The sequence below is a fragment of the Cantharellus anzutake genome (assembly GCF_015039405.1).
Source record: "Cantharellus anzutake strain C23 chromosome Unknown EI90scaffold_2, whole genome shotgun sequence".
In the NCBI taxonomy this organism is placed as follows: Eukaryota; Fungi; Basidiomycota; class Agaricomycetes; order Cantharellales; family Hydnaceae; genus Cantharellus; species Cantharellus anzutake.
The window spans coordinates 1,546,738-1,566,515 of NW_024066952.1; the positions used below are offsets into that span (position 1 = coordinate 1,546,738).

Here is a 19,778-nt window from a genome sequence, read left to right on the forward strand (position 1 = left end):
TCTTCGCATTCGTCCAGCAGGACGCACATAGCACGGAAGCTGATAGCGCAAATACATGAGGGGTCAGCGTATTTACACATTGGGTAATGACGAAGCACAGATGAGACACTGCAACATAACGACAGACGGGCCACAAAAAGCTGGACAACAAGCAAGCACTCAGTCCAAAACATCCATAGCGGGTCGCAGGCAGTTACGAGGGCACACAGGCAGAAACACGAGGGTCCATTCATTTAGAAGAGGGATATGGCGGAGGAGAGCCAGCATCCATTCTGCCGACTTCATCTTCCCTAGGATCGTGAACAGGACGGTATAAATCATCAAGCCGGTCGGCTGAAGCAATACCTGATGGCCACGTTTCTCCTATTTTTCGTAATATGTCAATACATCTGATGACCCCTTGACCGGGGGTGGCGCCCCCGTAGCGGCGATCGGGATTGTGGATTGCACCCAACAAATGCATCCTTCCAGCAACGTATGCGATTTGCACAGCAGCACTGTCGATTATACGGAGACCATACTGGCGATCAAATGTCTCGAGTAGTGATGTGATCTTGAATGCCGCTGGGGGAGCACACAGCTTTGCCCTGGTGCACAACGTCGATATACGGTTGTAGATGTCACCACTGACGCCGTACTGATTGAACGATGGGGAGGTGAATGTGACTGAGGTGCTGTCTTGGAAAAAAGGCTGATATAGTAGAATCTTCATCCACTCAAAGATCAACTTGATCATTATCACTTCGATGCTGAGAATTGTCTCTGGGTCGTCGGTATCCCCGCGGAGGCTTGCGGGGAGATGGATATTCCACGTCTCGATCAAAGTGCTGTTCGTTCAGGGTACAAGGTACGAGGTGAAACCAACTCCAGCATTTAGAGCAGAGGGACAAACCTTAATTGCTCCACGTGGGCGATGTCAATGCCAGGCCTACAAAGTCCATCATCGCTATAAAAGAACTCCATAATAAAGGATGCAATTTGCATAAGGCCAACATGCGCGACAAACGCTTCATCCTCTGGCAAGACTGGGGTGATAGGGTTGAAAAGACCGCGAATCATCCCTACCTCCGTGAGCGAGCTAATCTTCCAGTATGTTGACTCGGTAACAAAAGGTCTGAGATTTTGACGTCGGCCGACATAGAGGCTGCATGTCTTGTCCTACATCTGAGGTAAGCAGCTTGGAAAACCATAAAGGCGTTGGGGGGGGGATACACACTAGGCAGAACAGATTCCAGAGGACGAATGAAAAGTGGTTTTTCTCCAGATTATTTGAGTATTGACTGGAATTTTCTCCGTCCAAACACACTAGTGTATAGGATAGGTTCAATTCGTACAAATAGAGTGCCCAAAAAACCCACGGGTTCGAGACACAGTAAAAGCTATCCCTGTTTATCATCTTAACAACATAATATCTTATCAATCACAAAGCAAGGACCAACCGAGGTACGTGAAGCTCAGCCCTTCAAAAATAACCATTAGCCTGATAGTGAGATTCCATCGATTCCTCACCTTGTTCAGCCACCCCACTGTGGAATGAGGAGAGAATTGCCAGCGCCTGCACAGTGGCGAGCGTAGGAGCTTGGCATTCGCATCGAAATATTTCTTCGCTTCGGAGGCAAAGCGGCTTCGGTATCCAACTGACCGGTGACCCTCCACCTCAGAGTATCCCAACGAGTAGGCAACAATGGAATTATATAACATCGGGGAAGCATAATCTTTCTGAGGCAAGGTACCAGATTCTGCGCTCGCCAATGCAGCTCGCAAGTCTCGGAGGAATAATTGGGGATAGACCGCCTTATGCCACTGACATTTACTCCGAAAGAACGTAGATAGGATGAACGCTAGTTCTTCACGTGTGACGCCGGAATCTTGTGGAAGGCCGGTGTCCCAATTCGGAGGAAGTCGGAGAAGTTCATTGTGAAAATTTGTAGGACCATTCTAGAGGACACATTAGGGCGTCCAACATGGTTGCGCATGGGGGGAGCTCACTTTCGGTGGACGGGAGATGACGGAAACCCGACGGCGCTGGCTACGACTCGGACGCCGATACGGCGAACCTGAATTACTATTGGTGGTATCCAGCATTGGATCAATATTCCTCCCAAGAGCACACATGAAACAACTAATAACCTGCCATTAGGCCGGGCGAGTTCTTGGTGGTGGCGTTCACTGCTAGATGCCCGCTGGCGTGGCATTATCAGATTAACACCACGTCAAGCGCACTTGTTGGCCATAGAGGCAGAGAGCAAGACCACATTCCTTGGGTTCAAATTCGATTCGACCTTTGAAAACTGTCAATTGCTTCTCACTGCTTATGGAACATCAGGCGGCGCATCAATCCAACCCTGGCCTTGCCGCCCAGCGGCCATGACTCCATATGGTGTCACCCCTGACTTACTACTGTTGGTTTTGTTGAACGAGCTCCGCCGATATTATGGCCGTTTCCAGCAACGAGTTCTCTAATCCGGATCACGTACACAGCGGCGAATTCATCGTGCAACGCGCACGTGCATGTAATCCCACATAGACGCAAGCCCTACTTTAGTAGAGGCTGGGATCCTGCCAGCCCTGAATAGCCTGAACGCGCATACACATACACGGTAGAACAGGAGAAGAAAGCATCGCGGGTTCTAAGTGAAATTCCCAGAAGGAATGCTGATCCTTCAACTGGAGCGGAAATGTGATTTATAAATTATCAGCACTGGTACTTGCAAAAGCTCAGCTATTTCATGTTATACTGACGTTCTTGAACCTGAGGCCCAGCTACTGGGAACCAGTTCGCAGAACGAGTGGAACTCTGAGTTTACAGTCGACTCAGGAAATCAATACAAAGGTCCAATTTGTATCTAACCCCGCGCGGTATGCTTTAACCAGTCCTTCAATCCACAATAAGTATTCCCACCTCATTGGTGGAACCAGGCATGGTCCGCAACGAGTGACAATGGAACGTAACCACCATTAGGCAAAGGATTCCAACTTACTTACACTTGCACAAAGGAGAAGGAAAGAGCAACAGATATATATAGAACGTTCGCGCCACGTTGCTGAGAGAATAGAGCAAAAAATTATGGTATGACGCACATGGCGCATGAATGAGAGTAGCCTGTGATAGATAGTTAGTCATTGATCCACTTACTATTCCCCATGACGCAAGACTCCTACCAAGTGGAGAATCGTCATGGTGGTTGCATCATAGCTAGAGTCCGTTGACTATTTAACGAAACGACTTGACCACATCCACTTCAGGTCATTGCGTATGTACATTAATGGCCCTTAGACAACGGAGCGTATGACCTCACTCGCCAGGGATAAGCAATGGCAAATGCAAGCCCAGCGGCAATTGTATAGGCGGCAGATGCGGAGTCGCATATACAAGCGCCGCTGGAATCTATATTTCCCGTTGTTCTGAGGTCACAATATTAGCTCCAAACATCGGAAAAGAGCTAGTAGAAAGGACAAAGAGTAGAAGAAGTAGAGCATGACAATCAGAGCAGGTGAGTTGAACGATCGAGAAAAAGCAAGTCGATTAGGGGTTGGAAGGGGGGGCAATGAATCAAGAATCAGTCTGATTGAAACGCTTCTAGCCGCTCGTTAGAAGACTCACTCTCGACATGAATATAGGAGGCGTTCATCAGGTTCGTGAGACAGGAGGCACAGAGAAATGTCATAATAATTTCTGAGACCTGAGACGTTGGTTCAAAGGGGGTTAGGGGAAAAGCGAATAAAGATGGAGAAGAGCGTGAAGGAGAAAAGGATTCGAGGCCGCAGATGCTCTGAAGCGTGCTGTGCTGGGCCCCGGGGTGGGGTGGTTGTGGTAGGAATTAAAGGAGGGAAGCCCTGCTTTCTAGCTCGACGGCGGGGGGTCGCGTGATTTCGGGTCGGAAGATTCCCACTTCCCTCCTTCGTTTGTAAATGCGGAAACAACGGTTGCCCCTTGCCACTTGCTCACGAACAATGGCGTCAAACACAAGGAACGAAAATGCTATTTTGGATATCTTCTTGCGCATGTGTGATTTAGCCTTCCATCGACTCTTCTTGTACGGCGTTACCCGGTGTTCTGTCTCTGTTGATCTTCAATACCGTCGACGGACCTCATTGGCGGGAAACGGCCATTATTCTACAAGGGGAAACAATACGAATGCGCACTATTAGGTGACCCGCAGCTCTCTGTAAGATCTTTGTATACATCATGTTACACACAAGAGTGACCGGGAAGGAATCGTACATTAATGTTCGCCTCGCGTTGGGGGCGTTATGTTGTACAAGCGACGATGGATAGAAGAAGAGCCGGAACGCAAAACGATCTTGCGCCCGGCTACACACCCGAAATGATACGAGTGGGTCATCCTGGCCAAACGAGATATAAGACCTCAGGGATGCTAACCTTGATTCAATACTGCCCCCCCCTCTTTCAACACATGCACCACCCTTACCTAACCCCACTGGAGAATCAACCACTACGACTACGTGAGTTAGTCGTGGTGGTTGCATTCGCACTTTGGGGAAGAGGTCTGTTAGTTGTTTCTTGATGACCAAAAAAAAAAAAAAATCAGACAACGGCATTAATGGCTTACCGAACTAGTCGTTATGCCTCGTCCACTGGGATGGCGGATTTGGTTTTTCCCACACACAGACAATGGGGCGGTTCAACCCCATTCATCCAAGAAGATGGCGTAGTATCTAGATTATGAACAAGCCACCACGGTGAATAACAACATAACATGTAAGGTGGAAAAGAAGGACGTACGGGACTGCCGTGGCTATCTTCGCGTCCGGTGACGCCTTCACCAATGCGGCCGGGACCGATACATATGGCTATTTCCACGTGGGTGAAACCACCAACGTTGGTGCCCCCAAGCAAGCGCGAAGAGGAAGATCAAGTCGAGTGATGGGGTTCATTCATCGAAATCGAAGGATAGCGAGGGGGACATACTTCGCGCCATATTTCCACTACAATCCCAGTGTGGTGGCCACGGGTGTCGAGATATCTGAATTCCCTTCCGATCTACTCATTCATTGAATGAATGGAACAATGGAGAATCAAGCGGGGCGGGGGAGTTGAATGGTTCATGGGGTAGGAAGCGGGTGGATTTCGAGCCGGGGAAGTCGTCGCGACAAACGAGGGTGGGCGAAGGGGGGAATAGAACAATGAGTCAGCTTAGAAGGTTACCTCTCCCAGCAGCTAATCAGAACGATATCTGTGCTCACCTCAACGCGTTCGAAAAAATTCCTCAGGTGCGTATCGTTTGAGTTCGACTGATAGTATGCACGTAAAGATGCCATTGATTGATTTTCAGGCCGTCAAGAAGTTAAGGCTAAACGGCGGAAAAAAAAAAAAAACAAACAAACAGGTGAATGCAGTTACGCATAAGGCCACTGCCCTAGGATGGGATGGTCGCAGCAAAGGAAGGAGAGATGATTTGTCCAAACCGCCCTCTTTTCGGTTCAGCTCAAGTTATGCGCGCAGATCACCGCGGTCGGGTGCGGGAGTCGCGTGGCTGACTCGGTCATCGCGAAGATCCCTCTTAATGAACCATCAATATTATCGAACGCGATCGATCGTTCCCTACGTGCACGCGGCAACAGCGGCCGAGGACTACTTCTCTCACCTCCCACGCGTGAACCAAACATTGCTTTGGCCGTTAACTTTTTCGCATGCATGAATTACGTCTGGCACGTCCAGGTTTCCGGCTCTGATCAATCAGCACTTGCGCACGCGTTCGCGTCGCGCGCGCGTAACGCGTCTACGTGTATACACTTTCACGAAACCGCGTTTCATTGTTCGTTCAACCAGAATGTGCATTGTACGATGTTAAGTGATCCGACACGCGTCTGGCGACTTAAAAATGTATAAGACATTTGCCACGAACGCTGCGAACATCGTCTCCAAAAATTTATAATGGGGTGGAAATGAAATGACTGATAGTCGACTCGTCGTTACCGTTTCAGGTTTGCTCCCATTCGTTCTGCTCAATTTCCATGGTGCCCTCCCCTTCTCACATCAAATGGGGGTAGCCCCCGAATCTGATCTTCCCATCACTGGACATCTAGGGAGTGTCTTGAGATCTTCTTTTATGTGGGTTCGAGTATCTGCACTTGCATCGACTGTGACTGTGACCACTTGTTCAATGTTGCCCTACGAAAGCTATGTACTAGGTTGCCATAGGTAGTGGGGTGTACCCCGGGAGACAGTACTCTTGGCGCGCGGTTCCCAATCACCTCGCACTGGACCGACCGGGCGAGATGGGAGAAAGTTTGTACTAATCTCCTTAGCGCACGTACGTCATTCTTCGCGTCAGCGATCGACCGCTCTTCTTTTGCTGCCCACTTTTCAGAAACTTCTTCAATGGAATAACTGGTAGACGCTGCCTGTCGCGGCAAGGGCCCGCTACTCTCCTCACAACTGCCTTTCGATGTTTGGTTTTGGATTGTCTTCAGTACATTCTTCACAACGGTGTTTTCCACGCAGAAGTCGTACTTATGGAGCCGACTGGGTGTGAGCTAACGGAGTTATAAGGGAGTGAATTATATTGTCATTGTCATAAGAGGACCTGAGGACCATGTGCACAGTGTGGGGCCTAAATTTGCAGGACCCGCTACGGAGTAGCGGGAATATCTTGAGCAACTTTCATATGGAATCGCCAATATATATGTATCTCCACGCTACGTAAAAGATGGTACACACTCGGATTTTACTTTATTATGGCGGTATGACGTAGAAACCTATGCATGGTGCCTGATCTAATCTGCGTCATTCGTCTCGTCTTCGGTTCACACTCATCTTGAATTATATACGAGCCAAAAATGGTAACATCGGTTCCGTGGAGGTACCATTATGTATGTATGTAAAGGCTTCGCGCGCTCCCTGCGAGCTTCTGTAAGAAGGATGATCCGTGAACTAGCATTGGAAATGCCAAGTTCCGCTTCTTCCGCTTTCAACAATTACTAGTTTAACTGCGTCGATCACTCAAAATTTCCCCTTTTGATCTCCATCCGAACGCTAACTCCGAGGCATCCACCGCCTGCACAAACATCGATGCCTAGTCCAGCATTGGAAAGTATGATAGGAATATCTGGTGTGGCTCAACGGATCGAGTAGGTTCTGGCCGGACTCTGCATTGGGGAATTTGTCCCCCTTCACAAGTGATGCCCGGCCTTCACACGATTTCCGCGCGCCCCATGCTGCTGCACACCAGTGACTTGCAGTTCCATCTCTCCTTGAATGCAATAGTCGCATTCGATATTGACCCAGACTCAATACTGCAATGAGGCACACATATGCAACCAACTTGCAAAGTCACTACTGGCAAGCTCGTGCTTCGGTGGAACGACATAGGTTATTCGTGCACGGCGTCAGGCCCCGACGTCGTTCTGGAGCTTGACGCGCGCAAGAAATGAAGCAATAACACGACATCTATCGCTGATGTATATATAGGGCTACATGATCTATCATCCATATACAGCTAATGAGCCACCGCCAGTTTCCGCCACCCGCAAAATCGGCAAATGGCGAACTGTTTTCATGAGTGAATCACATGTGGATCGAAGAACCTCTCCCTTCCGCATTCTCCACTGATGACCAGCCTTCATATCGTTGCCGCGCGCCCCATGCCACACATCAGTGGCTTACAGGTGGGGTGTTACCTTTATATAGTGACTTCGATATTGACCCAGACTCAATACCATCATGTAAGGACTTTGGGATCATTCCTCGCCGAAATAATTTTCGCTGTATCACACGTTTCAGCCAACTTCATTAATACTGGAGAACTCGTGCTTTGATGCAACGACATAGGTTCTCCGTGCACGGCGTGATGCCCCGACCTCATTTCACGCTGAACGGAAGTCAAGCAACGATATAAAACCGTTTCCGACTCATCCGCAAGTGAATCACAAGGCGAATACAGATTGCGTGAAAGTGAGGAGACACATACATTGCTCCTCGTTCCATGTCTCCTCAATTCAAGGGGGTGGGCAATAAATCGAATCATCGGCGGGGCGTCCTCGTGCAGCTAGGCGGTATTGGTTCTTCCTCTTTTCCATCACTCCTCTTTCACGCGTGCATAGCCCTTGCTTCCTTCGCACTGGATGCACTATATAAGTATTCCGCAAAAGATCCGCTCTGAAAGTATGGTATGTATGAGTTGATCACAAATGGAACAACCATAGGTACATATTGATGCGGATTGCTGTGCATGTGGACGTGTCCTTCTCGGTCACTAAGTACATCTACCACCACGCGGTATGTAATACTCTCCCCCGAATTGTTGTCGGCTTTCACTCTCAATTACTCGGTTACTATTACATCGCCATGCCTCGCCACGTACGTGTACATGCCCCGGCCAACTGCGCATATACACCTTCAATATACTGGAATCCAAATACCAACTGCAAAGTAATATAGACAGACACCCCCACAAAACCCCTTTAAGCACACAAGACCGGATTCCGAAATCGGATCATTGTTGCCATCGGGAGGCATAACCCCGGAAAGGCACAAAAGAAGAGCTTGTCCAATTCAAGTTGGAAAAGGAACCACGTACATACTAGGTTTTGGTTTTTTTCAGCAGGCGTCATTGATCGTGATAGAGTAGGGGGTTTACATTGTTTGGAGATGAAATTTGCCCATCTCTTGTGCGTCAACACGTATGTAAGACAGGAGAGACCGGAACAGTGGTAGTTTTCTTTTCTTTTCTGGCCACCCATTACACTCATTGCATCCCAACTCTTCGGGTTCGGCTATGCCCTCGGGGCAGTGCAAACCCCTAACTTACGCACTTGTGGGTAGGTCACTGGTTCAAGGGGAGATGCTAGGGGCTCCGTAGTCCCCCTACGACTAGGAGTTAGTTAGGTTTGGCAGTGGGCAGATACGGCAAATATGGATGGTGATATCGAGGTCAACAATCGAATGAAAATAATTGTCTTGCTCATTCATCCCCCACGTTTAAGAGACTTCGTTGCGTCTCTGGCACCTGGACATACACTGTCAGCCATACTATAGCAGCACGATACCGGCTGCCTGGTTATCCCGGAAAGCGATTACAGAGATCTTTCAAGCCGGAAGATCCCATCATGAGAAGCGAGGCTCGTAACAGGAGTCCTGCCTATGGATTTAATATAACAAGAAATGTGCCCCTTTTGGACACTTGAGAACTGACCCCACTCGCTCACGCCGATCTCGGCTATAGCACGCTCTGTGCTGGTAACCTGCCAAATAGCAATGCATCGGCACGTCCATGGAGGACCGATAGATTTGCAGTAGGATATTCGGCGACCTTGAGAATGCAAAAGACCACACCATCGATCTGCTACGACAAAATCGCATCTCTTCAAGCCTGCACACCAAGAAGTTGATTAGAACCGTCCATGTTTAAAGTACGAGTCTCTCAGCCAGGCGGGTGCCGTACCACGGGAGATGCGGTGATGCGAATGTCAAACAATCCGACATCACACACCCCCACACCCCGAGGAACACCACACACACGACCTCACCCCTACGTTGTAACGACGGGATCCCCCTCATGTAATGAAGAGCGGGGATAGCCGAACCGCCACGTGACAACAAGGCCGTTTTTTGACCAAGTGCAAACAGCAGCAGTACTTGCGGAGATCACAGTGACTTTAATTCTCGAAATCCTTGCTCAGCTGATGAAATGGAACCTTCTACCATCCTCCGTCCAAGAGATCGGAGGTTTTTCAGGAAAGAACCAAACACATCAGCTGCAAGCAAGCAATGACTCTCCCAAACACTCCAAATGTTAACCTCTGCACCATGACCATCGTTGAATACCTGTGGTTGCATGTGTTTTCAGGACGCAAATTGAAGGGCCGCTTTGGTTGGAGGGGATGCTTGGCAAGCAAATCTTTCCCAGTTCAGGTTCAGTGAGGAATCACTGCTTGGGGTTGAATGATGTTCCGCATGACATTTGGCCAACGAATGCCCTGACGAAACACCTGCGGCTCAGTATGTGATACCTCATGAACTCAAAATCAATAATCCTATACGAATACTTGCCTCTGGAGGGTCTCGAGGGCACAGATGAACTGCATTTTTTGACATCTTCGGCAGATGCTGGACCGCCGCCTCGAGGAGTTCGACGAAGCGACCGTGTTCTGGATGAAACGATTCAATTCTCGTAAGACACTCGGCATTTGGCGGGCCTTTTGCTTTCGAGAGTTTGTCATAGATGGATTTAAGAGAGGAAATTTTGAATTTATCTTTTGCCAGATAAACCTTACGTATCCTCTTCAATGGATGTTCCATCATCGCTAACTTCACAGTTAGGTCCAATGCGAACAAGATACACAAAAGGATACTCACCGATTCAATGGAAGCATATCAGCATCCACATCGTTTTTAACGATAACGTTCTAATGCCCGGAGAGCTTTGACCAGTCTGATCATCTTTACCGCGTTTCTGATATGTCCTCGCCTTGTTGACAAATCTGTGTTTAGAATGTCTTTTAACATGATTTTTCCCAATCCCTGTGTCTATACCAGGCTCGATAGTTACGAGCGTGATATCAGCACCGATGGCATTGTAGCCTAAATACGTGGGTCAACAACAGGTGCTGCTAGAGAAGAATCGCATACGGAGCAGGGCCATAGACCCAGCGAGTCTAATCAGCGAGTTCCTGGCGAGGATGCTTTCTGGAAAACGACGGTCCTTTCTCCTGCCCCCGAAATAAACAAGTCAACCTCAAGAGACGACCAAAATCAGGCCTGAAAGATCCAGTATGTGTGCCGCGGTTGCTGTTGCGTATCCACATGGGCCGGTGAATACACATTGAGGTCCCAGAACGAATGGAAGGAATCTTTAGTACCCAATGAGTCCGGTGGAGTCAGGAGAATTGCTCCCCCTGCTATGTGCAAGATAAATTTGGTGCTCTCGTCCTCACTCTTGCATGGCAAAGAGCATCGCAAGGTCTTGTTCAGGGGGGCTGAGGTCCGCCTGCAGGAGGCCCGCCACCCGAACCAGAAACGGGGATTTTCTCATCGGGATCAAGAGGTGCGTCCAGATAGACACCCAGAATAGTGACGTGCGGAATGGCTAGGAGTGGTACGTCTTATTTATCCGACGGCTGCATTGAAATATCGACTGCAGGAAATGAATTTAGGTATAGATCAAAAAGCCGCAAGACCCTCACGCTGCCTGCCAGTATCTGGATATTCCGTCTGGGTGGTCGAGAATCCGCACGAAGCCATTTCCCTCCAGCGCCTCGTCGCTTTCAGGATCGGGAAACAGGATCGTCTTTATCCGTTGACGGAAAGCTGCTTTTTGCAACCCTCATTGGCATCGGCGACGGGAGCTTCCACAAATTCAGCTGGTCTGCATCCAGATGAACATCAAACACGGTACCGAGGGCGTTTCCTTCATGGTCGACCGCCAAGTGATGGAAATGGCCTTGGGAAATCGTTCTGGTAAAGTTCTACAGAGGTTATGACCATTCCGGAAACAATTCATTGCAAAACTCGCGTCATAGCTCACAACGTTCTTGATGTGAATGTAGAACCTGAAAGTTGTGAAATACGATGCCTTTAGGTGCCCAGATTTATAGCTATTATTAAATGAAATGGAAAATATCCCTTGTTGCTAGAAATCAGCACTCGTACTATACCTGCCCAGCGCTCAGCGCGCCACCACTAGTGGAACTGGTCCGAGGATGTCAACAATATATGAGTCGATGTCGGGGGGGGTGAAGGAGAAAAGAAGAAAATAAAAATTTAACCGGGCACCGGTAAGTTTTAATCTTCACCATACACCTCTGTGGCTAGCACTTTGGTTTATCTCTTTGTAGTTTTGCCTGCTGATTCTGTTTTTCAGCGAATCCTATTCAAGTTCATGCATCGATCGGTTCATTGTGATTACTTCATCCGTGCCTTCTCCACCCACTGAACGCGAAGACTAAAGATCTACGAGAGATCGATCACTTCGCCAACGTTGTGGTCGTCGGTCCTAACGATTTGGATGATTCAGTTGGTGGATTATGATCTGGTTTTGGACTGGGAAGAAGGTCGTGATAGCTCTGAGGGTTCGGTTCAGGTGGATTGTTGGTTTTAGCATCTTCATCGACCTTCAATTCCCCTCCCCCCTTGAAGCCTCAGCTTTCTGACCGTTTTCTCCATCCCTACTAGTCCTTCATCCTATCTTCATTTTCTTCTAAGCGCGGGTTGGTTGCTTCAACAGTCAGTAGTTCATGTTAGGAACTTAAGTATGATGGGGATGACAACGGGAAAACATTTAGAAATAACCCAGGGATAAGTTTATGTTGGGAAATGGCGCTCAGTGGCGCGATTTGGTCGGGATGACTGTAGACCCTCAAGATGGAATTGGAGGCCCAAATATATGCTTCGAGGTCGTTTCTCCACAGTTTACATGTACAAGTATGTGTATATCAGCTACACATAAAGAAAAGGAAGGGAAGGATAAATGATAGGAAGTCCTTGCATGTGTGACTCCACCCTCAACGGTGCCGGATCAATATTTACTGCTGTATCCACGACGAGAAACGTGCGCTTCGCGCGTATTCGGGCGGAAAGTTAGAGACACGCAGGGTGTGTTGAGATTAGACGGTGGGAAGTTATTATGGGGGGTATCGTATCGTACACTTAATATGATGCGTATTGAACTCTGCAACAGAACAGAAATGTACAAAAACTAAGGAGAGCGGAACACAACTAATTTTTCCATTCGTTTGGTCATGGAACAGTCACTGATCTGGAGTGTTCGTGCTCTCCCGCGTTGCGCCATTTCTGTGCGATATGTTCGTGCAGCGGTGGAGCAAGGAGGAAGAAGCCTCTCATTTTTAGACAGAGCAATCATGAGGCCCCGAGGCCTAAGGGCACGAGCACTGTGAGCGAAACAAACTTGAAACGCCAAGTGAGAGTACGTTACTTGGGATCAAGTGTAAGGTGGAGGCGGCGAGGGCGGGTTGACGCCTTCCGAGGCAGACTCTTGGCGCTCACGGACAGGTCGGTATAATTCTTCCAGCCTAGTCGCTGAAGCCATGCCTGAGGGCCACGTTTCTCCTATTTTTCGTAAAATTTCCATGCACCTGGTGACGCCTTGACCAGGATCCCCATTCTCATAACGGTAGCCAGGGTTGTGCGTGGCACTCAACAAGTGCATCTTTCCCGCAGCATAGGCAATTTGCACGGCTGTATTGTCTGCCAATTTGAGACCATAACGACGGTCAAACGCCTCAAATAGTGCTGTGATCCTGAATGCTGCTGGAGGAGCACATAGTTTCGCCTTGCTACACAGCCTTGATATTCTGTTGTAGGTGTCCCCGCTGACTCCTCCAAGCTGAGTCGAAGATGACGAAGTGAATGTGATCACTTTGCTGTCCTGGAAGAATGGCTGGTAGATCAGGATGTTCATCCACTCAAAAATCGCCTTGATCATAATCAGGTCGACGCTTGGTTCAGTCCCTTCTTCATGGACATCTACGCGGAGGCTCTGGGGAAGATTTTCGTTCCACTTATCAATCACAACGCTAATGACATAGGGTGAGACAACTTCGGCACTGCAAAATAAAAACGAACCTCATTCGCTCTACCCGGGCGACGTCGATGTCGGTTCTACAAAGTCCGTCGTTACGGTAAAGGATTTCCATGATTGAGGATGCAATTTGCATAAGGCCAACATGCGCGGTAAATGCTTCGTCCTCAGGCGGGACCGAGCCCGGAAAATTGAAAAGATTGCGGGTTGGTCCTACCTCCGGGAATGAACCAACCTTCGAGGGGTCGTCTCAAGGGAACAGGGTTTGAGACTTTGAGGACGACCGACATAGAGACTGCATGCTTTGTCCTGCATCCAAGGTGAGCAAATTGAAAAATCATCACCTCGCCGAGAACACATACCAAACAGTACAAATTCCAGAAGACAATCGAAGAGCACGTTTCTTCAGGATTCATTGTTCTCTGGCCAAAATTTCCTCCATCCAAACAAACTATGAAACGAAATCAGGTTCAGTTTGGCCAAGTGGATAGGAAAAACCCACGAGTTTGTGACACACGAATAGCTGTCCCTGTTCAATTTGTAAGGACATTTGTATGTATGGGACTGCAGGGCACGGACGAACCGAGGTACGTGAAATTCAGTCCTTCAGAATAAGAAATTAGTCCAGTTCCTGGAATAATAAACTCCTTCCTCACCTTGGTTGGCAATTCCGCTATAAAACGAAGACAGAATCGCCAGTGCTTGTACTGTCGCGAGCGTCGGGGCACTGCACTCTGCATCGAAATGCTTCCTCGCCTCCAAAGCAAATTGCTTTCTGTACTCTGGCGATCGATGATCTTCCACTTCGGAGTATCCCAGCGAGTAGGCAATAACGGCGTTGTACAACATCACAGAAGCATAATCCTTCTGGGGCAGAACACCGGATTCTGCGGAATTTAAGGCATTTCGGAGGTCTCGAAGAAACAAATTAGGATAGACAGCCTTTTGCCAGCCGGACTTTATCCGGAAGAATGTAGATAGGATACATGCTAATTCTTCAAGAGCGAGGCCGGAGCCTTGAGGAAGGCCGGTATCCCAATTGGAGGGAAGATGAAGAAGCTCATCGTGGAGGATGGCGAACGTATCCTAATGAAAGTTAAAAGGCGCAACAACCATACGCAATTTGGGGCCTACCCTCGGCTCATCGGAGGACATTGATTCTCGTGATGGCTGGTTGCGGCGGGGATATGGCGAAACTCTCCTTTCGTCCCGAGATCTAAATGAAGACATGAGTATTTCTTCAGAGAAGGGCTGAACGCACTAACCTACGAGAGCACAGTACAGAGTCTTGTCGAGAGTACGAAGGGTTAGATGTGAGCCTGTTCGTTTTGCAGGAGACGAGAGGGTCGGTCATTTAAGAGTTCGTGCAAGCGGCTGTAGGCGCTCAAATCTCGGGTTTTTGATGCGATCCCCTCCCAATGTCGTTAGCTATAAATATCGGTTGGGGTAGAGCGGAAGCCAGTCAAGGAATCGACGCATTCCCATCAATTGAAGTTTATTCAGCCAACCATATTTGGATTCGGATGAATTGCGCCTGATTCCGCTTCCGTTGAGTTCAGTTAGAACGTGACTGTGCGAAATGGTCCCCTAGCGCGCCTATTTCAATTTGACAATCACCAACGGAATTTGCGGAAACCTCAACCTGTGCAACTTCATTTCGCTAAACACAGCGCGCTTCGCCGGACGCTGAAACAAATTTCAGTCTCAGCGAGCCGCTCAGGTTTTTTTTTTTGCCGTTGCGCGCACCCTGATATATTCTGTAAATTAGCACCGCAGCTTGTACGAATATTGCGGAATGTGCTCGTTTCCGCCACCCGCAGACGATACAGCGATGGTGTTGATGGTGTTGCACTCGCTTTCTACGCTGGAAGATTTTGCAGTAATAACGGTCGCTGGGCAGTGTGACATTTTCCGACTTCGCGTCTGGCCCAGCTGTAGGCAGCTTCCTAAACAACACGTACATACGATGCCAACGATATGGAAGAGGAGAGATATTCGAATTTTTGCACTCCTTCACTGATCTAGGTACTATGTCCCCCTTTTCCTCTGCGGAGATGTCCGCGTTCATATGCCCAGACGGACGGAGCCCTCACGCCCGATTTATGGGTACCTTAGGATGCTCAAGGGGTATATATTTTTATTCCTGGGAACAACTTTGGCTCGGTGGCTTGCTGGTGACAACAATAAGTAAATTTAGAAACCTGGACCCAAAGGCAGTCTAAGTCGATTCGGTCGGCGGCCACGCCCTTTCCCAAGAGAGGCTGATTACCTGCCTAACCGTTCCCGTATCTCAGGAGGCTCTTGCGATCTCAGGTAGCCTGTGAAGGATTCACATTTTGTAGGAGACGTAATGCCTGTGTACCATTTATCCTCTCACACTGTCGCCCGGTTCTAGAACCAGGGCCAATGCACCGTAGGTCAAATTGAGATTCACTAGAGGATTGACTCCACTATCACTCAAATTTGACGATCCTTCTCCGGAACAGAACTGCGCCTTCCTTGGCGCCATTGAAAATAATATCCTATTGCATAAACGGATCGTGCGCTACGCTGCCCCTGATCGATGCTGGCACTCTCCATTTCAGTCAGGAGCGCGATTCCTTACAAACCATGTTGCGACCTTCTGTAGTTTCTCGTCAATCATCGAGAAGTTTACGGCTTTGTTTCTGTCAATTCGACTGTGTTGGGGGCGATTTTCTTCGGCAATGAACACACTTCAGGCTGTCATCCTTCGATCACACTCGACTATATATCTTTTGGCTTGCTTGCCCCTCTTCGATTCCGTCTGGCATTATCCAGGTAGGAGTATGATAAGCGGGAAACTTGGTTATCAGTTCCCGAAGGGTGGGCGGCTGGTGTTTTGCTTCTACAGTACTTTGCAGCACGAGCAGTCCGGGTTTTCTGACGTGAACAATAATGTTGCTTCCGGCGGCATTAATCGGATTAGTTAATTATGAATCATGACACTACCACGGGTGGTGGATGCTGAGCCAATTCCGAGACCTCAACGATTGCCTATGGCGCGCCTGCACTACATACTTGATGTTGCAGACCCCCCACCAATACCCACGCGCCATGCGGAACTCTCTGATCCGCTCTCCTCACGGCGTCACTATTTTTCGCGCTGTTGAACGTGCACCCGCGCGGCTCGCTGCACAGAAGGCCCCTATTCGCAGCAACAGTGAAAATTGGATGACTGCCCCACGGAAATCGTGATTCCTTTCGCGTGCCTTGGCGTACGACTTCCGTGGGTTAACGAGAATTGCATGGCTAAATGCATCGTTTACTCAATGTAATGATCCCGCTCAAACAGGCGCGCCATTTTGTTTTTCCCTTATCGGTACTACCTTCACTGCCTACGGCCTGGAGCCTACATTTTCCGCCATCTGGCTTGCGGTTATCACTTTCCGTTTCCGGTCCCTTTCCACTTCCGCGCGAGCCTCTATAAGAACACCAGTGAGGCCATTATATGATCAAAATAATCTCGTCCTCATGTCTTCTATGTCTCAACCCCGCGGTCCTGGTTCGTACCACCAAGGAGCTTGCAAAACATGCCAAAAAGCGTCAGGAAATGCGTCACCAACTTTTTATCGGCGATAACATTTTAGCACAGGAAAACCAAATGTTCACCACCCTCTCAAGCAGGCAAGTGCGGAAGATGCGAACGTCTAGGAAAAGAGGTTCGAGCCTTGATGCGTGCTTCCGTGGAATGCTCAACATACTACCCACTACAGTGTGTGATTGAGGCCACGGGCCAAGCCAAAAGGTTAAACAGCGGCAAAGCCCTCATCGGACAAAGCCCATCTTCGCCCAAATCCCCTGCGACGTCGTACCACGCCTCGATAATGACGTCAAATCCCCCACCTTCGTATACACCACAGTCATTTTCACAAGCTGTACACGACGGAACAGTTGTGGCATTGAATCGTTACCAGAACCCAAGTTCCCATCTGAGCGCTCTTCGTTTGGTTCCGATCCTTCTGGACATCGTAGCGGTTGAGCTCCACGACCTCGAGCTTAACAAGAGCATTGAATGGGCAGTCAAATTCTTCGACGGAGTGTTTGATGCGGAAGTATTCCGAACTCTTTTGAATGGCGCTGCGCGGCGATCGGAACCCTCCGGTCCTTACCTTGTCCAATTGTGTCATTGGGCTTTAATTGTACGCCAACCCGGTATATACTGGAAGTTGGATGTGGGGCGTGCTGAGGCATTTATGTCAAAAATTTTTGGAGCATGGTTTGTCGAAGTGCAGAGGCCAACCTTATGGACTCTCATGGCGGCCATTGTTCTCTTGGACCATTTACAAACTGTAGGAGACCACAGAAGTATGTTGTTATTCCTTTCAGTGCCGTGTAGCATTATTTTCATGCACCCTCCAGGTGGATATCTGAAAGGTGTGGATATGCATTCGCGCGCTAATTGCTCGTTTAATATTCGTTTTCCGCTTCGCCAAGTGTTGGCACATGAAAGTGAGCCAGGATCTCTGAGTCTTGTTGTACTTACCCATGGGAATCTTAGTGGTAGGCGATCCATCTCGTTTTGACTTCGGGTCATCGGATGGCCAGAGTCACAAGATCGGCAAACTTTTCTCCATCCTTTGTTCGCGAGTATGTCGCTTGTTGCAGTTCATATATTTGAATGCGTTTGCCCAGCAATCTACATTATTTGTCTCTTGTGAATTAGTTCCCGAACGGCAATTCTCGGTCGAATCGTACGACAAACCAGGAGGCACAGGAGGTGTCGGGCGTCGGGCGCAACAGTGCAGAACACCGTCCTATGCCGCTCCACCCCGTAGATGGTTGTCAAAACATCCAACAGTGAAGTGTGTTCATTCCATCGCTTTGAGGTACTGACAGTCTGGCTTAGGGCAATCCAGGGCGATGGCCGCGACACCCCGCCCGATAAGCCTGGAGATCTGACCTCGGACGTGACAGGTATTAATCAAGTAGACCATTTACTGGGTGCCCCAATATTCACCCCCTATTATGGCCACCCCCCCTGGGATCCCACAATCTTTCTCCCAGATCAAGACAATACTGTAAATGAGGATGGTGTCGCCCAGGCACAAACAACGGAGGGATGGGATTTCTGGCAGAAATTGATTTAACGTATGGGCATATTCATATGCCAAACCAATTATCTGTTTAGTCTTGTAGCAAACGTGTCTTGTGTGTCATTCGGTTTTGGGTTTCAAGGATAGTTTTTATTTCGGGTTTGGGGGTATATCACCCATGATCTTCCCCCTGTTCATCTGCGCGGTAGTCAAGCGGATACCTATGTTACATCTACTAGTAATCGGTGCCAGTGACTCAGACATCTTTGCTTTTTTCCCCTGAGCTCCGACGCACTGCCCGAAGCGTCGCGTTTCACTAGATGAGTTGGAAAGGTCGAGAGTTGATAGCGCGTCTATCTTGGGACCCGAAAAAGAGGGTTCTTTCAGCTTTGCCGGGCGCTCATCATTTCCCAGCTCATCAGTGGTGATCTTTGAGTATATTCGGTCAGATCGAATGAACCGATTCGCAGAGCTCGCTTCCATGCAGGCTAGTTGTTTTAAATAATAGAGGCTGGGATGCTGCCTAGCTAGTTGCGAGGGGTCCGAATTTCGGGGGTTATAAGGTCTATATCCTTTAGCCGCCCAACATTGGCGATGTCTCATAAAGGTTAGTAACGTGTGCGCATGCCATTGCATGCCCAGTTTGGTACTTAGAGTCTATTCCCACTCCAACTCTGGGAGAAACAGAGTTATTACATACATCTAATCGAAAACATTAGAAGCACTTTATGTCACCTAGTAGAGGCTGGATGAGTCCTGTTAAATTTCTTGGATACAAGCGTAGCCAACTCACGTTGTTGATGTTGAGTCTTGCGCGCTAAGATTTACTTTGTTTCCTTTTTGATCATTGTTACTAAGTCAGTGCGCATTGATAGCGCCTGACTATAAAACACCATTTTTTTGACCTTACGACTTTTCCTCAGTTCACGCATAGCGGACTGAGGTGAGTCTAAGTTTTCTTCATTTATGTTTAACAACTTGTATCTAATATTCTTACACCAGCGACAACATCGCTAGTGAATACTTCTATATTTCTAGTTCACGCATAGCGGACTGAGCGACAACATCCTGTCCCCTATCGTCCTGTCTCCCTCGCTCGCACACACGATACTATTCGAATCGACAAGTACCGCCACTGACCATTCTGAGTCACTTCTCGCTAAATTACGAAAACCTTTGGCGCGCATCGCGCGTTGTGCCTCGCACTATCGCCTGACGTTTC

General features: G+C 48.6%; 4 protein-coding genes across 4 annotated transcripts; 1 reads left to right on the forward strand and 3 right to left on the reverse strand.

Moving 5' to 3' along the window:
* Positions 1 to 17: 17 nt before the first annotated feature.
* EI90DRAFT_3031228 (uncharacterized protein) lies at positions 18 to 1,823 on the reverse strand. The gene is made up of 7 exons (XM_039058299.1): positions 1,643 to 1,823; positions 1,510 to 1,607; positions 1,440 to 1,460; positions 1,359 to 1,385; positions 1,217 to 1,305; positions 893 to 1,158; positions 18 to 827 (listed from the first exon to the last, which is right to left on the reverse strand). The coding sequence occupies exons 1-7, from the start codon at positions 1,699 to 1,701 to the stop codon at positions 230 to 232; spliced, it is 1,158 nt and encodes a 385-aa protein (XP_038923507.1). The 5' UTR covers positions 1,702 to 1,823; the 3' UTR covers positions 18 to 229.
* A 2,141-nt stretch (positions 1,824 to 3,964) lies between these two features.
* EI90DRAFT_825034 (uncharacterized protein) lies at positions 3,965 to 4,712 on the reverse strand. The gene has a single exon (XM_039068104.1). The coding sequence runs from the start codon at positions 4,561 to 4,563 to the stop codon at positions 4,093 to 4,095; it is 471 nt and encodes a 156-aa protein (XP_038923508.1). The 5' UTR covers positions 4,564 to 4,712; the 3' UTR covers positions 3,965 to 4,092.
* An 8,190-nt stretch (positions 4,713 to 12,902) lies between these two features.
* On the reverse strand, positions 12,903 to 14,856 carry EI90DRAFT_3115564 (uncharacterized protein; the record flags this gene model as incomplete). The annotated part of the gene is made up of 9 exons (XM_039062801.1): positions 12,903 to 13,497; positions 13,547 to 13,737; positions 13,791 to 13,811; positions 13,865 to 13,953; positions 14,005 to 14,031; positions 14,086 to 14,106; positions 14,159 to 14,588; positions 14,637 to 14,718; positions 14,768 to 14,856. 9 exons carry the CDS (start codon positions 14,854 to 14,856, stop codon positions 12,903 to 12,905), a joined length of 1,545 nt encoding a protein of 514 aa, XP_038923509.1.
* Positions 14,857 to 16,988: 2,132 nt separating this feature from the next.
* On the forward strand, positions 16,989 to 18,714 carry EI90DRAFT_3031252 (uncharacterized protein). Its single transcript, XM_039058300.1, has 8 exons — positions 16,989 to 17,065; positions 17,116 to 17,182; positions 17,237 to 17,828; positions 17,883 to 17,897; positions 17,958 to 17,972; positions 18,022 to 18,110; positions 18,187 to 18,320; positions 18,370 to 18,714. Exons 1-8 carry the CDS (start codon positions 16,995 to 16,997, stop codon positions 18,608 to 18,610), a joined length of 1,224 nt encoding a protein of 407 aa, XP_038923510.1. The 5' UTR covers positions 16,989 to 16,994; the 3' UTR covers positions 18,611 to 18,714.
* Positions 18,715 to 19,778: the final 1,064 nt, after the last annotated feature.

Excerpts from the sequence above, each read along its gene's own strand:
- EI90DRAFT_3031228 (XM_039058299.1), bottom strand. The coding sequence starts at position 1,701 with ATGTTATATAATTCCATTGTTGCCTACTCGTTGGGATACTCTGAGGTG. Across the intron at positions 1,306-1,358 it reads TTTTACTGTGTCTCGAACCC|TGTGTTTGGACGGAGAAAAT; the intron begins GTGGGTTTTTTG and ends CCTATACACTAG. Across the intron at positions 1,159-1,216 it reads TCTGGAATCTGTTCTGCCTA|GACAAGACATGCAGCCTCTA; the intron begins GTGTGTATCCCC and ends CCTCAGATGTAG.
- EI90DRAFT_825034 (XM_039068104.1), bottom strand. The coding sequence starts at position 4,563 with ATGCCGTTGTCTGATTTTTTTTTTTTTTTGGTCATCAAGAAACAACTA.
- EI90DRAFT_3031252 (XM_039058300.1), top strand. The coding sequence starts at position 16,995 with ATGTCTTCTATGTCTCAACCCCGCGGTCCTGGTTCGTACCACCAAGGA. Across the intron at positions 17,066-17,115 it reads TGCAAAACATGCCAAAAAGC|GAAAACCAAATGTTCACCAC; the intron begins GTCAGGAAATGC and ends ATTTTAGCACAG. Across the intron at positions 18,111-18,186 it reads TCTCCATCCTTTGTTCGCGA|TTCCCGAACGGCAATTCTCG; the intron begins GTATGTCGCTTG and ends CTTGTGAATTAG.